General features: G+C 46.2%; 2 protein-coding genes across 2 annotated transcripts in view; both read left to right on the top strand.

Annotated features, from left to right (window-relative positions):
• Positions 1–4,232: 4,232 nt before the first annotated feature.
• LOC105568018 (protein DPCD) lies at positions 4,233–5,751 on the top strand. Its single transcript, XM_012023359.1, has 4 exons — positions 4,233–4,400; positions 4,662–4,864; positions 5,217–5,450; positions 5,541–5,751. Exons 1-4 carry the CDS (start codon positions 4,337–4,339, stop codon positions 5,640–5,642), a joined length of 603 nt encoding a protein of 200 aa, XP_011878749.1. The 5' UTR covers positions 4,233–4,336; the 3' UTR covers positions 5,643–5,751.
• An 865-nt stretch (positions 5,752–6,616) lies between these two features.
• LOC105568017 (RNA/RNP complex-1-interacting phosphatase) overlaps positions 6,617–16,603 on the top strand; it is a 45,695-nt gene continuing 35,708 nt past the window's right edge. Inside the window, exons 1-2 of the mRNA XM_012023358.1 lie at positions 6,617–6,837; positions 8,383–8,458. Coding sequence (XP_011878748.1) covers positions 6,815–6,837; positions 8,383–8,458 — 99 coding nt within the window. The 5' untranslated portion in view covers positions 6,617–6,814. The remainder of the gene's footprint in view (positions 6,838–8,382; positions 8,459–16,603) is intronic.

Genomic DNA, 16,603 nt, shown 5'->3' with positions numbered 1-16,603 from the left:
CTTTTTATGTATATATTAATGTAGCTAGTATAATTTTCTATAAATATTATAAATATATATATATGAAATAAATGTATGTATTTATGTATATGTAAATGTATATATAAATACATATACACAAAGAGTAATGATAAAATATATGTTATAACGTTAAAAAAACGAATGAAAATGCAGTTTATGTCAGTAATAATTAATAATCATTATTAACATTTACATACACAATTGTATTCATACTATTGGGTGTAGGATGCCTTTTACATATTGTACTTAGCGAGCGGAGATCTCGGCAAACCATTGTAAAAGATAATAATATTAATTTATAAGAACTCTGTTCGTCTATTGTACAAATGATTTGGATTCGCGCAAACTTGCAAATCCATATACTTGCAATGAAGATCTCCTTCTGTCATTAAATTTCTATATTGTATAAATAAAGCTGAATAAAATCCTCTGGGGAAAGTATCGTATCTGACTTGTGTTTGATTAATTAATCAATACCTATTTTATATGTGACTATTTCTCAATTAATATTATCGTCAATGTGTCACGGTCGTAGTTCACGACTTTGATTAAAATGTAGTTAATTCTTTCATCTGTGGTTTTTTTTAAAGGAGAAACTTGATTATTTTTAACAACTCTTGTGTGGGATTGCCGAGTACAAAGACGAAATTATTGATACGAGATATAAAAATGATGAACTTATTGTATGAATGCAAATCATATTCATTATTATATTGTAGTCATAATTTTAGCTATCTTTTTAATTATCGAGTTATGTCCCTCTGTCCTTGCCTACCCGAATCTCTACCTACCCGTATTCCGATATACCTATGGTCCTACTTATCCATTTTTCTATCTACCTGCGTTTCAACTTAATGAACCTACAAGTCTTTCGTTAAAACCGCGACGCGATTTATAAAAGGTCCGATGAGGTCATAATGAGCGCGTGATTAGGATTTAATAGTATCAATGTACTCTCGCATTCTCGCACATATGCGAGAATATATGTATAAAGAAGAATAACCCACCCGAATTTTGATAAATATAAAGAGAAATCAAATTATCAGAGTGGCCAATATTGACCACTTATTTCGTTGTATCCAGTCATCCTTCGTTGGGCCAGATTGGACATACCTTTCGTTGCTCCTGGCCATACAGTCTGGTCATTTTGACCAGAGATCAGAAAGGAAGAAAACTCATCCTTCCATAGTCGGTTTATTATCGTCACCGACAAATATTTCGTACGGTTCGAACTAAATGCGAGCGTCGATCGTATCGAAAAATGTACGACTACGAGAGGTTAATTAAAAACGAATTTTGAGTCGAAAAAATTTACTGCATTAAACTAATAACTAATTAAATGTATTTCTGCTTCTATTATTTACTCGAGAGTATTGGCCGTCTCTTCGCGACTCGATCTTTAAATTCGAAATTCAAGTCTATACACAGAAAACATTTTACTTCGCGTTAGATTAATTTTTATTATATTCCGCGATAAATTAACATTTCTAATGTTTTTAAAAACCGATCGCGAAATATGAACGCGAGAACCGATCGCGAAATACAAACGCGAGAACCGATCGCGGATGTAAGAAGATGCGTATGAATACGCATGTTGTTCATGCGACACGCATCTTGAAAGTGTCGCGAAATATACCGAATAAATGACGTGAGATCCAGAATTACAGAACTTTCTCGTATAATAGAGATGATAATGTAATTGGATATTATAGGTAATCTTTAAGTGCCAATAATGTATTATTTGTAATTGTAATAATAATTTGAAATGTTTCAGCGCTCTCGACAAAACATTTTGAATCTCACGTCATGTTACATTACGTGTCAATATATTAATAAAAAAACAAAGCTTCCTCTATAAGGAAGCAAAATGGATAGATTACAACTGTTTAGCTCGACGAATACATCAATAAATCATTCGTCCTGTTCGCGTAATTTCTGCAATGTGGTTCAATGATTCTCAACATGGAAAATGAGCTCCATGCAATCAAACGGATGTGAAAGAAAATTCAAGAACCCGTTGAACTTTAAAGGCCCCGACAACTTCTCTTCGATAGATTAAATAAAAATCAAATAGAATGTGAAATTATATTGCAGTCCATCCATTTTCAGGCAACGAATCTGTCAATTACTACGATCTACAATACGTTCTACGATCTATGATCTACGATCTACAAGATGTCCCATACAGCACGCATGTTTAAAAGACATCTTTAATACGTCTTTAAGACGTCTTTTAGAGATGCATGTCTAGACATGCGTGCTGTATGGGGTAGATTCGTTGCCTTGGTAAAAAAGACTTGTCACTCACCGGACTGATGTGCAGCAGCGGAGTTAGTTACGTTGTGTCGATCCTGTAACATACAAATTCATATTAAAATAATGTTAACAAGATTTTGAGAGAGAGAGAGAGGGGGGGGGAAGGGGGAGGGGGAGAGAGGGAGAGAGAGATATTTAGATCTACGTGGACCGTTTCTGTGCATTATTTACGCGAACCTTTTCCATGAAACGATATTTGACGAATGCTCGTGCGAATCGTTCGAACGGTCGAGTCAAACAGACGGAAAGGCGAATAAAAGCAATCCGCGGAATGAAGTTAACGCAAGAAGAATGTATAAAATGTATGAATAATTGTACTCACCAGAGGGTTGCTCCGCCGTTGCCCGATGCCTCCCAGACCGCCGCTTCCTCTCAGATTTCTCCATTTCGCCCTGGCACACGGCACAACGCGGCACTCCGCGGCACTCGCGAAAAAAAGCTAATTATGTCCAAGTAACGCGCGACACGGCACTCCCGGCGTTAACCGACGCGAGCTCGTTACAACGTCAACGAGAGAGAGAGATACAATCGCGCGCGGGAATGCGAGCCGTCACGATGGCGTCGCGCGAAACCGCGGGAACGTCCCGGCGAGAAAGACTCGGAGATACGCGAGGCTTGACGCGTCTCGCAACCGAACGCGAGCGTTCAACGGGGCGAACACTTCTCTCGCCGTGCGTGGCGCGTGGAAAACTCGGGTATTTCTACACGCGCGAAGAGACACGAGTCAAAATTGGAGCTCGGTACACCCGCGACGCCGCGACGATCCGGCTGCGCCAAAGATTCCGCCCGGGATTTCTCGCGTGATTTACGCGTCTCGGTGAATCGCCGACGCATGAGCATCGAACAATCTCTACGCCGCGATTGCTCTATTTGATCAGCGTTACTCACCACCGTCGCGGAAAGCGTCGCGAAGAGCGTCGCGACGACCGACGGCGCAGGAGACCGATCCGCTGCTTGTCCACGGCACTCCGCGATGCTTCTCGAACAGACCAACATGGCGCCGTATCCGTCCGCCCCCGCGCTAACGGGCGATACTACGCGAGTCGAGTCAGCGACGCGACTATCCACTTTAATGACACTCGCGCTGTGTATCTCACACGCGTAAATTCACATGCCTTTTATTGATGAACAATCGACAAACTCGCGGCTTTCCTCTACTCACATCGAAGGAATAGCGAGCGCGAACGGTAGACGGCGATTCGACGGTCCGCCTTCCGTGCAAACGAAGACGGCGTCAGTAACACGATCGCGCACATCGTCCCGTGCCATTCGTACGGGCGGTTCGAATGGTAATGCTTCGTACGTCCGGTACGTCTCATTTCGGCGCGGCCGCCGCTCTTTTGTCTCGAGCCGCCGCGACCGCCGCTTGTTTACCTCGAGCCGCCGCGGCCGCTACGCGCCAAGGCCAAGGCCAAAGAACGTTCCGCGCGTCGTACCAGAAAAAAAACCTGAGAGCAGCCACGTCGTAGGATTTACGTGGGAACTTATTCTCATGTTGACATCGCCACTGAACGTGAATATAAAATTACGAAGACACATCCACTTATCGACGCAGTCGATAAATATCACTTTTTGACGTGTGTCCATCGGCCTATACCCAGTGAGAAATGATTCGTCGATCGACGTCGAAATGATGTCGAATCGATGTCAATTCGACGGTGTCGATGTCGATCGACGTCGTTTCGTCATCGATCGACGAATCATTTGTCGCTTATTTAGTGAAAAATGAATCATTTCTCACTAATTGTAAGTAGGCGTGTCTGATGTAGCACGGACACGCATCAAAAAGTGGTATTTATCGACTGTGTCGATAAGTGGATGTGACTCCGTAGTTCTTACATCTGCTTTTGGTGGCGGCAAAATCGGTCCCAAGTAAATCCTACGGCGTGGCCGCTCTCAGGCCTCTCTCTGCTCTCAATCGATGTTCGTCCGTCTTCCGCGTTTGAGACGGTTGCTAGGAAACCTTACGAGTTTGTACGTTTTACAGACCGTTTACTAAATGACTTCCGACTCGTGGTTGAATATTATTCAGAAGGCTAAGAAGACCGCTATTATCGAGGATGGTGAGCAATTAAATGGCTCTACAATTTATATGATTACTGTCGATCGTACCACGTCGATTCATGGGACGTCTGTTTCTAACCTAAAATTTTCGGGAGTAGCCTTGTGCAATTTTATGCAAGCTTGAGCAAGACCGTGGTATTATGTTAAAGTATCATAAACTACATAAATTTGTTATTAATTTTATAATAAATACCTTTTTAAATTGATATTTTTATTATGCCTAAATTTATGATTCTCATTGACTCTATTATGTTTTACAGGAACGAGAAAAGTCCATTTTTTGTTGGAAAACGGGAAGGAAATGGTAGAAGAATACAACATGAATACAAATGTGGTCGTGCGACGAGCGTGGAAGGATAGGAGTACTTTTGGCACGAACGTCGGATGGACGGTGGAAGTTGGCGATCCTGAACGTAGACGGAATGATATTGAGATATTTGGAATCGAAGAAAGTTCAAACGCTGTATGTCGCTTTCTTTTTGCTAGTAACGGAGTATATGTGTGCACAGACTGAACCGTAAGGGTCATCTCAACCTTTTACCATAAGAATTAGATCAGAGACTGTGATTCTAGTTAACAGAATGCTATAGGAGAAAAATAATTTTTTTCACAGTATATTTTATGCCATGCCAATACATTATTTTTCTCCTATAACGTTCAGTTAATCAGAATTATTCAGTAATTCAGTTCTTATGGCAAAAGGTCGGAACGATCTTTGCGGTTCACCCTGTATAACTCTGACATGGTTATGCTGGAACTTTAAGTAATACCTGTAATTGTATGTATGTTGCATTTTCTAAGTTCATCTTTTGCAGCCGTTTATTACAAGAAGAATAACGAAAACGGCCATGGAATGGCGAATCAGTAATTTGCCATATCCGGAAAGCGTGTATTCCGTCACTGCGGAATCTGATGGCACCATGACTGTACGTACAAGCAATAAGAAGTATTTCAAAAAGATGAAGATCCCAGATCTCGAGAGAATCGGGCTAAAGCCGGAACAGCAAAGGATATCATTTCGGCATCAGTACAATGCTTTAATTATAACTGTATGGGAAAATACTTTTTTTTTGTCAATATTTTTACTGCTGTATCGCTTGTTCGTTTGATATTTATTTTATTTCCGATTTTTATTTTAGTATAAAAAGCCCCCTCAACTTCTTGACGTGGAGAAGAAGATACTAACCACAGTTTTGCAACTCAAGACAGAGTCTAAGGACGTGCAGTGCCCAGTCAGTTAATGAAATTAAAGTTGTATGAGTACATGTTTTTGTTTGCTATTAAATAGCTTCTTTATATGTATGTAATAAGTGCAATTATAATTAAATTGTATTATTTATATACTTAAAACTTGTATCGGAATTTCTGTAATTAAAACCTCTCATCCCTTCAACTAGAGTGAAAAATAATAATATTCAAATTTCAAGTATAAGGTATTGTAAGGTACTTGTAAAAATGCCAAAAAAACTATAGAGAGTAACTAGAAGAATTTCTAATCTATATTGTAGTTTTTTTTTTCAAGTACATTTATCTTTCCACCGCAATAGCAACTTTCTCTATAGAGACGTCGATGGTGTAGCTCGAATCTACGAGAAATTTTACGAAACCTGAGAGCGGCCACGCCGGCGTTTTACTTGATACCGTATCAGGAGACTTTTGCGCGCCCTTACGCTTATTTTTACTTTTGGAACTATTTTTCTATGCATCTCTCGACATTGCCGATAAAGTCTCCACTTTGTGCGTGTTTATGCTACACCTATTTTCCAGAATTGTGCGGTGAATTTCAAAATTACATTAACATAAATTATCCGCATAATAATGTTTACATCAACTTTTTCATTTCGGTTGGTATCGGTTTCCCGCCATTTGTTCTTTCGAAATCCACCTTAACCCTTTCACGGCCGTATTACTTCCCTTTATTCTTTTTAAAGGATACTTTTTAAAGTGGAACCTGCGTGTTTATTAGCGCTGGTCTACAATACGTGGAGTAAGGAGTAAGGGAGAGCCCTAACTTGTAGCTTTCGGTGTAAGGAAGCTGAAATACAGGCATAATTTTTAAAATATTTGTAACTCTGATTGATAACATTTTGATTCACCGAGAGTAAACCTAAGTGCTGAAGTAGGAGTAAGAAATAAAATGGACTTATTTCCTTACTCCTACTCCTTACTCCAGCTTACTCCATGTATTGTAGACCAGCCTTTAAAGAAAGGGTTTAATCCCGCGCCAAATCGTTGCCGCGCGTCGAGAGATCGATCGATCTCGCAGCGCCGTCGATTCCGCGCGAGTGCGTCTGCTGCGGCTGACCAACCGTACGTGTGCGCGCGCCCGCGCGTATTGGTGTGTCACGGCTGTGGTATTGCGTATCAAGTGTTATGCCGTTTCCCCCACGAGATTTCTGAACGGACGGCAAACATGACGGGTTCGGTACCGGACAGGTAAGCAGCTCTCCGCTCGCCGCGCGGCCGGGCCCGCCGCGTTGCCGCGGGACGGCCGAGATCGCCCGCGCGGCACGATCGCGGGCGGGCTCGTGTCGCGGCGAGGTTATGTACGCGCCGACCATCTCGCTGGCGTCGCGGGCGCGTTTCCCGCGCCCGCGGACGCCGGCAACGCGATCGCGCGCGACCGCCGATCCGCCGGGCGACGCGCGGCTTTCGTTTGTCCGGCGCGGTAAGCGGAACCGGTAGCGAGACGTGGCCCCGCTATTTCCGGGAAAGCGAATTCCAAAGCTATTTCTCGGGGACGGCCGACTTACCGACGGAGCGCGCGTGCGCGCCCGCTCTCCGTTTCCCGCCTCTCTCCCCGAGATGGCGCCGCTTGTCCAAGTCTAACCGCCGGTTGAAAATTGTGAGTCGTTTCGTGGGTCGCTCGGTCGAATCTTCCTCGCCAATTTCGATACGGTACTTGGTAATTATCGCGCCGGGCGTTTGGTTTTCTCAGCAATCTGCCCTCGCGAAGTCGACCGACGTTGAGTGGAGAGAGCGGGGCGGAAAGTGAACGCGTTCCCGCGACGTGGAAGCGCGTCATTTTCGTAGGTATCGATTTGGATCCGCGCGGACGACGAGGCGCGAGACGACGTCCAAGGGGGTGCGTTCCGTTTCACGCGTGATGTGCATGATGCATCATTTATCCTTGCACGCGTGAAACGGAACGCACCCCAAGTACCTCGACGTTTCAAACGTGTCGTCTTTCCGAGCGCGTAAGGACGCGCAAAATACCGGCGGGCGCGTTTCCCGCGACGCCGGCAACGCGATCGCGCGCGACCGCCGATCCGCCGGGCGACGCGCGGCTCTCGTTTGTCCGGCGCGGCAAGCGGAACCGGTAGTGGGACGTGGCCCCGCTATTTCGGGGAAAGCGAATTCCAAAGCTATTTCTCGGGGACGGCCGACTTACCGACGGAGCGCGCGTGCGCGCCCGCTCTCCGTTTCCCGCCTCTCTCCCCGAGGTGGCGCCGCTTGTCAAGTCTAACCGCCGTTTGAAAATTGCGAGTCGTTTCGCGTATCGCGCGGGTTGCTGAGCCTCGATTGAATCCTCCTCGCCAATTTCGACACGTTACTTGGTAAGTATCGCGCCGGGCGTTTGGTTTTCTCAGCAACGTGCCCTCGCGAAGTCGACCGACGTTGAGTGGAGAGAGAGCGGGGCGGAAAGTGAACGCGTTCCCGCGAGGTGGAAGCGCGTCATTTTCGTAAGTATCGATTCGGATCCGCGCGGACGACGAGGCGCAAGATGACGTCCAAGGGTGCGTTCCGTTCGTTCCGTTTCACGCGTGATGTGCATACCTCGACGTTTCAACCGTGTCGTCTTTCCGGGCGCGTAAGGACGCGCAAAATACCGGGATCGGAGAGTCGAGTCGAATTGATAAAAAAGGTATCCTTTGATGAATCCGGCTCTCGGATTCGGCCGGACTCTCTCCCGCTGCCAAATCGCCGCGAACGCGACGCCGTTTAGTATCAATTCTCCATGTTTTTTTTCTCTGGTTTCAGATGGTTAGAGTACAAACCTTTCGGCGATGCGATCAAGGGCACCAAGATCATAGCGTTCAAAGTGCCGCTGAAAGATGTGAGTATCTCTGCGCTATTCGACGTACTTTTTGACTCGCTGTACGACTTTCATTCGCATACGACGTGCGCGATTGCTTGAGAGAACAATATCGAAAGAGAGAGAAAAAAAATAACGTCCAGTTTCATCAACGTCGACTAACTTTAAACGTACAGTTAGTTGAATTACTTTACCTCATCCTTTGTTTCAATTGTTTCCTTAAAAAGAGACAAACGTTGAATTAAACTAGAATTAAAGTTAAACGACGTTGGCGAAATCGGGTCTGAATCGGTGAGAACAGAATGGATGCATGTAACAAAATCATGTATATTTGAAAAAGAAAAAGAACGAAAACTGTTTTATAAACGTCATATTAATTTTTTCAGAAAATTTCAGACCACTTTCCCGTGAAAGGGAGTCTCTTAAGATAAATGTTGACTAATTTTTCCAAACATTTTAGTTTCATGTCGGAGCAGGAATCAACCGTTAACTCAATTTCGGCCGAGATGTTACGCGTCGCCTTCTGTTCTCACTGCGGCGCCAGTTTTATTTACATTTTCAATATACAATTGAAAGAGAGAGAGAAATCTTTTGGATTGGAAAAAGAATGCCGTCGAAATCGCGGTTATAACGAATGAACGAGACAAATGTAACGAGCGTCACGTGTGTGACGCATTTCTTATATCTTTCCGAATGACGAAATAAGCACGATGTAGAAATCGATTAGGATGAATGAGAGAAATGTGACGGACATGAGAAACGCGATGCATTCCTTATATTCCGAGAGCATTGATCCCCGCGTTGCGAATACAGTGATAAGACGTATCTGTACTTTGATAAAGCGTTGTACCTGCGCGGTCTACTTGCTAGGAACGTTTAAATTTAACGCTGGAGGGCGAAGGAGAGGCGCGTCTCGACACTCTCTTGATTTAACTCTAAGAAGAAAAGTTGTCGCGGAACGCAGCCGCGGTTCGCTCGGAAACGGAGCGCCGCTCCTTGGTCCGTCGTCCCCCTCCGGCTTCTCCCCCGCGTCCCGCGACTGTCCTCTCCCCTGTGCCTCTTCTCCGCACTAAATCAAAGATGCTCTTCGCGGGAGTCGTGGCGGCCCGGAGCCGCACGGCAGATAAGATCGCGTCGGATTCTCGAAATGGACGACGCGGCAGGTACACGCGTCGCCGCTACGCCACGTGCGCGCGCGTGTATGAGTGCGTGGGGCACGCAGGCACTCACGCAGGCACTCACGCACGCACGCAAGCCGTCGTGGGATCGCGGCACGGAACCCCGTTAAATCGATGCGACGTCGGGGAACCGGTGGAAACGAGAGGGTGGCGGCGGGAGAGTCGGCGTCTACCCTGACGGCGAGGGCAGGGGGTAACGGGAGGGTGGGAAAGCGACGTCGTGAGATCTCGTATCGGCCGCGGCCAAATTGTCGTATTGTTGCGCACGATGACCCACTCCGTAGGTACAAACAGGCTTGATATACGCGCGCTTCTTCAGCTGACGCTGCACACACGGCGTGCTGCATCTCGCCGGCCTCCGAGAGTCTGAATCCACCGGCTGGATGAAATGTACGTCCCGCAATGCCGGCGCAAGCTGCTTGACGTTACCCTCTAAAAGTCAATCAGCGGATTATCACTGAAAACAGTCAACTGATTGACTTTGAGAGAGCACGTAGCTTGACAGCCACGCGGCGAATGTACATAATTGTTGCATTGTATTTAGTAGAGGAAGGTCCCCTGTTATAGGCTTCTAATACGAGATAGTAGGTTTTCAACATCCAAATTCAGTTGCAACCTTCTTTCGCGACGATAACACAATCTGACAGTGGATTTTCCACTAAATATATCTCGATCCATGGGCAATAAATTCATGGTGCAACCAACAGACAATTAATTTAGTAGAAACCCCGTTGTCTCGTATCACGAGACTTTCCTCTATATTACTATGTGACTATGACAATCGTGCTACTCCGTTTTATCACTGTTATCTCATTCAGTACCAGGCAATGCCGAACTTTCGCACCGACAAAAATTTTAATTAAACGCCACGATGGTACTTTTTTTTATATATTTAGAGACCAAATGGGCGGGCGCAAAAGTTTCGCGGACGTTAATTGTACACACTCGCATGAAAAAGACGCCTTTCGCAAACGGGAAAATGCTGTCAGCGGCTGACAGCTGCGCGGTGCTTTTACCGTCAAAAATAATAAGTCGAGATCACACACTGTCGCTTCCTGGTTATCGGCCCTCGGGCCGCGCATACGCCACGTTGCATATGCTGATTATGGGCGGCGCGGCGCGTAGTCTCCTAATTGACGGCGCAACGGTGCCCAGGTTTCACAGGACATAAAACACTTTTATATACCTTCGGCTCCGCGCCGAGATCTCATTAAAGCACGTAACGATAGTCCGCCTAATTGACCGCGCTATGCTACGACGGCGCACTCCCGATCGGCGTGTACTTACGCTCGTCGGATCTCTCCGCCAACATAATCTCTCTCGCACCGTCGTGATTCTCGTTATCTCGCCAAAGATTAGACAGGTCATTTTTCATGACAATTATGCTAACGATAGCCTATATGTTAATCAACGTTGCACAATTATCGATTAACATACCGCGACCGATATGGGCAATAGCTGGTGGATGATGACGGTGGTCTCTGTTTCTTTTGGTAAGGAAAATTACGATTCTTTATCTTATTTGCCTGCCGACGATGCTGTTTACTCGCGTCTGTTACTGCAACATTTATCGCACAACGATGCAACGTTGTCGTATACTTAATTAATAAAGATAATGTTGTTAGGATATCTTTAAAGGTAAAATTGATGACGCGCGCGAATCTCATTGACGTTGGCCCGTTGACGCGAACTTTAATAGCTCGCCTAAAGACTCGGGGGGTGACCTGGCGCCGTACCTTATCCAGCGTCCGCCGGATCTATCGCAGGCCGACCGTGTCAAAAAGCCGCGGGATCCGAGCGGCGAAATTAGCGATCCTAATTCGCCACGCGGTCGGAGGTGAGCGGCAACGTTCCGATCCCCCGTTTTGTCCCGAGCTATTTAATTTCCGCCTAACTCGCGGCCCCGGAACCGGTTTTTCCCGTCCCGTGGCCGTTCCCGCGCGCGCAGGACAGTTGCAAATAAGTTTCGGCTCGCCCGGGATCGCCCGCTATGCATATACGTTGCGCATGCATACGCAAAATAGGAGGGTGCCAGGGCTAATTGATTCTGGCGTCGCGGGCATTACATAAAACAAGTCGAAGCCCGGGCCCCGAATTGGACTCGGGGTTGATTGGGCCGGCGGCGGTGGCCGCGGGGGGCCGCTCGTTAATAGGGCCCTCAAAGGGCCCAGTGCCAGCACCCATTCTTAGGCCTTACCCCGGCTCGCGCACGGCGAACGCTTCTTCATCATCTATAAGAACTCGTAACAAATATCGGCTCACACGAAACGTGATACGCTCTTCGCCGACGACGGCTCACCTTTCTGTCCTTCTCTCGTTCTATCCCTGATTGGGGAACGATGCTGATCCGACGGATTTAAGATGGCGCTGGTCGTGTGCTCTCGCTGGACGCATCCCCGTGCGAAATCGCCTCTTCTTCGATGAATTATGGAAATGAGAGGAGAAACGCGTTTATAAATAGATCCTCTTAAATCTCGAAACGTTATATAAATATTGCTCCCATCTGTAAATATTTCCTTTTATCACTTTTACGTAATAGCTAACTGGAGAATGAAAGTAAACTTGTGTGAAAACTGATTGGCTCTTGATTATTTCTTATTTTGACTAAAATTCAAGTTAAACTTCAAATTTGTTCTTAATGATGAGTCTACGTCTACTCTTTGGCAATGATGTGTAAATGTATTTTCAGATAATCGTAGATAAAAAGATAGCTATCACGTTTCCTTTCCGAGCGATAACACGGACCGCACATCTCGATCGACTATATGTTCTTTTCTCCTGGACTGTCGCAGGCAATGTGGGCGATTTCTGCACGGTGGTAGAATATTAATTTCGTGTCGAGGAGCTAGGCCCCGCTCGAGAAGATAGTCGTCTCTTCGTGGGTGATATCTGTATTTCAACCCTCGAAAATCCCAAACATTGAGATCGTTATCGCATCAACTTCTCAGTTACACGCGGGCTACTCGCCCTCGTCGTATAAGCAGCCGTGTCTTCGGGGATAAGACGAATGGGGGGATTGATCATTTTGTGTTTTAAATTTGCCTAACGTTTCCTAGAGGAATGCATCCCTCCAACGGTGCACCGAAGGATAACGCGTTTCGATTCACGCGATGCAATTTATTCTCCCTATCTGCAATTTAAATCAGCCAGCCACGAATGCGCGCATTGTGGTGTCGAAATTATTTACAGAATTTTCACTGAACGTGACATAAGACCCGACTGTTGACGTATATTTGTGACACGGAGTACAATTACGATTTTACTTCGGTTAAGATAGTTATCGGGGAAAAGGAAGCACGCGACATTCTTTAGAGATGTACGCATACGTCTCTATTTTATATAGAGATTCTAGTTTTTTGAACCGTTGAAGCTTAATGAGACTTTTTCTCGACGCTCGTTCGTTAGAATTTCACAGTCTAGTCCTGATCGTGCCCAAATATCCCGTCTGATTAATTCCATTATGATAACCAAGGAATGTAGGATACCTCTTTCCAGACGACCCTTTCGTTCCTCTCACAAGCTTTTACCTGCATTGGGAAAAGTGCCGGCCACGCGAATGACGACGTGAGCGGCCCTCGGTCTGAGAATCGCCTCTGTGATTTTTGAAACGTAAACGGCTCCTCGTTACATCTCCAAGGATATCGTATCGATTCGCCGCTCCGACGAGTGCAGCAGTCATTATTCACGACTGCCATAACATGACGTTTTTGCTAGCATATCACGTGGGATTAGCCGCAAACATTTTTTCACGTATGATTTATGAGCGAGATTCCTCGCGAACTTGGTCGCTCGTATTCGTGTCACGGACCGGAGTCCCGCGTCCTTCCGACCGGCCCTCTCGTCTTCTTCTTTTACGACAAAATATTAAGTAACGATCCCCCGACGATAGCTATCGGTTCGGTCACTGTTGGAGATAATAAACGGCGGCATTGTGCCTTGTCGCAGATGCTAATCTCGCGGGTAAACAGCCGACTCCGTGCGCACAATTCGGTCATTCTTAAGCTAGCGCCACACTATGCGCAATTCGTGATTCGCGGTTTGTCATTCGTAATTTCTTATTTGTCGTTTCGTTCGCGTTAACTTTTAACTTTTACCTGTTGTTACAGGACTTGTGACATAAGTCTACGATTAGTCAAGTTTCAATATTAGTCAAGAAACTACTAGTTTCGTAAAAAAAAAACCATTCGGTTAGCGATCACTGCCAATTGTGCACGACGAATCGACGAATTTTTCCTTTACTATTAATGAATATACGAATCACGAATTGCAAGTTTACAACTTGATTTTACAAAGTTCAGTTTAAGTAATTAATTCGGGACACGTCCTCGCGTCACTATTACGTTTCCCATCGGCAATCGGCCGTGCACGGTCATTAGATAAGCAGATTTATTGGCTCACCGCGAGGCGAACGCGCGTCCTATGTTATTAGCAATTGTAAGTGTTTGTTTAACACTCGCTGAAGAGAGGTGGATCCTCATCTTCCCATAGCCATGCAGCGTTTCACAAAAGGGATGAGCCACGCGCGGCGGGAGGAAGAAGGAGGGCGGTCGGGAGAATGGGAGACGGCGATTGTAATTTATGCCGAAGTTAGCGAGCAACTTCGATGACTTTGTAAAATATTACTGATCCCCGTTTCGAAGATCTTATCTAGATCCGACACCGCGCTCCGTTTCGTCGGACCGCCTTCCTTCTTTTCCTCTCTCGCCTGCATCTTCTTCTTCTTCGTCATTCTCTTCTTCTTGCGCTCGCCCTCCTTGCTCCTGCTCTTCCTCTAGCAGCCTGGCGCCTCTAAAAGGGGTCGTCGTGCGTCACGCCGAGACCCACTGCGCCAGAACGACTTTGCTTTCGAAGTTCCGCCGATCGACACCGAAGAAAGCATATAAACATGTCATTTGTTGATGAAACTAGTTTTTATCTACGCCGGCGCGTCGCGAAAGTGTTGAACATTTACTAAATTGGACGCTGCCGGTTATTTTATTTGTTATCGACACCCTTGTCTCGCGATCCAACATTGTCACACTCGGCGGTACGATTTTAAAATGGAAAACGACGCGAGTGTACGGGATTTGCGCGCGATGACGACACGCGTCGATCGATCTCTTCACTTTTGAGTCCTTTAGTAGCGTTCTGTAATATTTTAGTGTTTCAATTTTAGTTAATTTACTAGCTTCAAACATTAACAAACGATATGTATCATCATGGATACAACTAAAGTTAACTAGGTTGCTGAAGGTTTTTATCATGGCGCGGGTGAGTTCTTACAGGTGCGCTCGCGTTGAAGGGGATGCTTGACGTGCAAGGACACTTTTGTCACGCCGTCCCATCTATCGCGTCTCATCTGATATGGTAGCTGGGCCACGGTCTATCTCCGCTAGATAAGATGGCCAGTGTCCATCTCGGGGGGTGCCTTTCTTTCCGGGAAGCCCGCGGAGTAAAGATCTCGCAGTAGCCAGCGTTATCTCCTTACCCGATCGTGTTTCGCTGTTCCTCTCATTTTGCGAGGCTTCGTTACGCGTAGGTACTGCCCATTTGTACACGTACGTGCACAGCAAGGCGGTGACGCGCGTAGCCGTAAAGAATCTGGAAGATATACTCAACCGGGATGCCCGTGTCTAGTGCAGTTCAACGGCTCGTACGAGCTTTTGATGCGACATACTTTTCTACTTGCACCTTAAGTTGAATCCTTCAAATGAATAATACTCACAAATTCATAGTTCCTATCTCATAATAGAGGACTTTCCTCTACCGTGATATTTCTGATTGTAGTTGATTTACGATGCTCTCACCAACATCAAAATTGACATGACGCGACGGCTAACACGAAAGAAATTTAAGTGTTCCGAAATCGGTGCTGTTCCAAAAAATGTTCGCTTGCCCTATTTTCTTTTTGAAGAATGTTAAATAATTTGCATAGCAGCTTAAAGTGCGAACAAACGAATTGAAAGCGATCGCAGATTTTTTTTAAGAAACTATAGCCGAGACGTAGGAGGCCATTTCTTCGGTATATGCACCGGCCGATCCTCTTGATACGAGTACGGGGGGGAATAATGGGCCGCAAATGTTCCGCGGGAAGTTCTCACAGAGCGATGGGAATCGTTGAGGAGGCAATAGTATTACTTTTCCTTTATTTCTCAACTCGTCCTCTCTCCTCCCCGCACTGTCCCGATCTTGCCCTTTACGTCCTTTCTTCGCTCGATTTCTCCCATTCCATATCCAGCATCATTATACGTGACGAAGTGCAGCATTGCTTGGATTGTATCGCGCAAGCTGAAAAAGAAAAGGGAGAGAAAACAAAACAGGGGGAGAGGGGCAAGATGAAAAAAGGGAGATTGAGGGGCTGAAAGGAACGAGCGATTGTGGATTCGCCGGTGGTTTGGATGCCACGGCTGCTTCGGCCCGAGAGACGCGGCGCTGGCTTTATGCTTCTGGTACATAAATTTCCTGTGAATGGCGCGCGTATGAGCCGGCGCCCACCGTTCTGTGCCCTACCCCCGCTTTCGTCACCCTCCCCTGCATCGTCGAGATTTTCCCGGTCTTCTGTCGCGTTGTTTCTCCCTCTCTTTCTCTCTATCTCTTCCTCTCTTCTGTTCATCTCGTTTCCGTTCTCCTTCGGACCTGCTCCGTCCTGGTGGTCGAAGGTCCGATCCTCCCATCTGCGAGATCGCCCCGTCTGTTTACGAGAGCGTCACCGGACGCGAGGATGACACGTGAAGAAATCTCCGAATTTATTGGCCCCGCGGTCGCCTCCCACCGGTTCTGTTGCATCGTCGATTAGTTCCGATGTTCTCGAGAAAAAAGCACAGCGAGGCGGCAGGCGGTGCTTATGTCCTATAAATCTTCGCGTAACCGGCGTGTCGAATCTATCGTGGGGAGACCGCGCGATTGGTTACGCGCATTATAGAGTAATATCGGAGGAATTATTTGTTTAGCTGGCGATCCGCGGTACCCGTTTCCCTCGCGCACGAACGAATTTCATGGAGACGCGCGA

The sequence above is a fragment of the Vollenhovia emeryi genome, unplaced genomic scaffold (genome assembly GCF_000949405.1).
Source record: "Vollenhovia emeryi isolate VEMERY1.0 unplaced genomic scaffold, V.emery_V1.0 DF939132.1, whole genome shotgun sequence".
Lineage (NCBI taxonomy): Eukaryota > Metazoa > Arthropoda > Insecta > Hymenoptera > Formicidae > Vollenhovia > Vollenhovia emeryi.
This window is presented reverse-complemented; position numbering and strand designations above follow the sequence as displayed.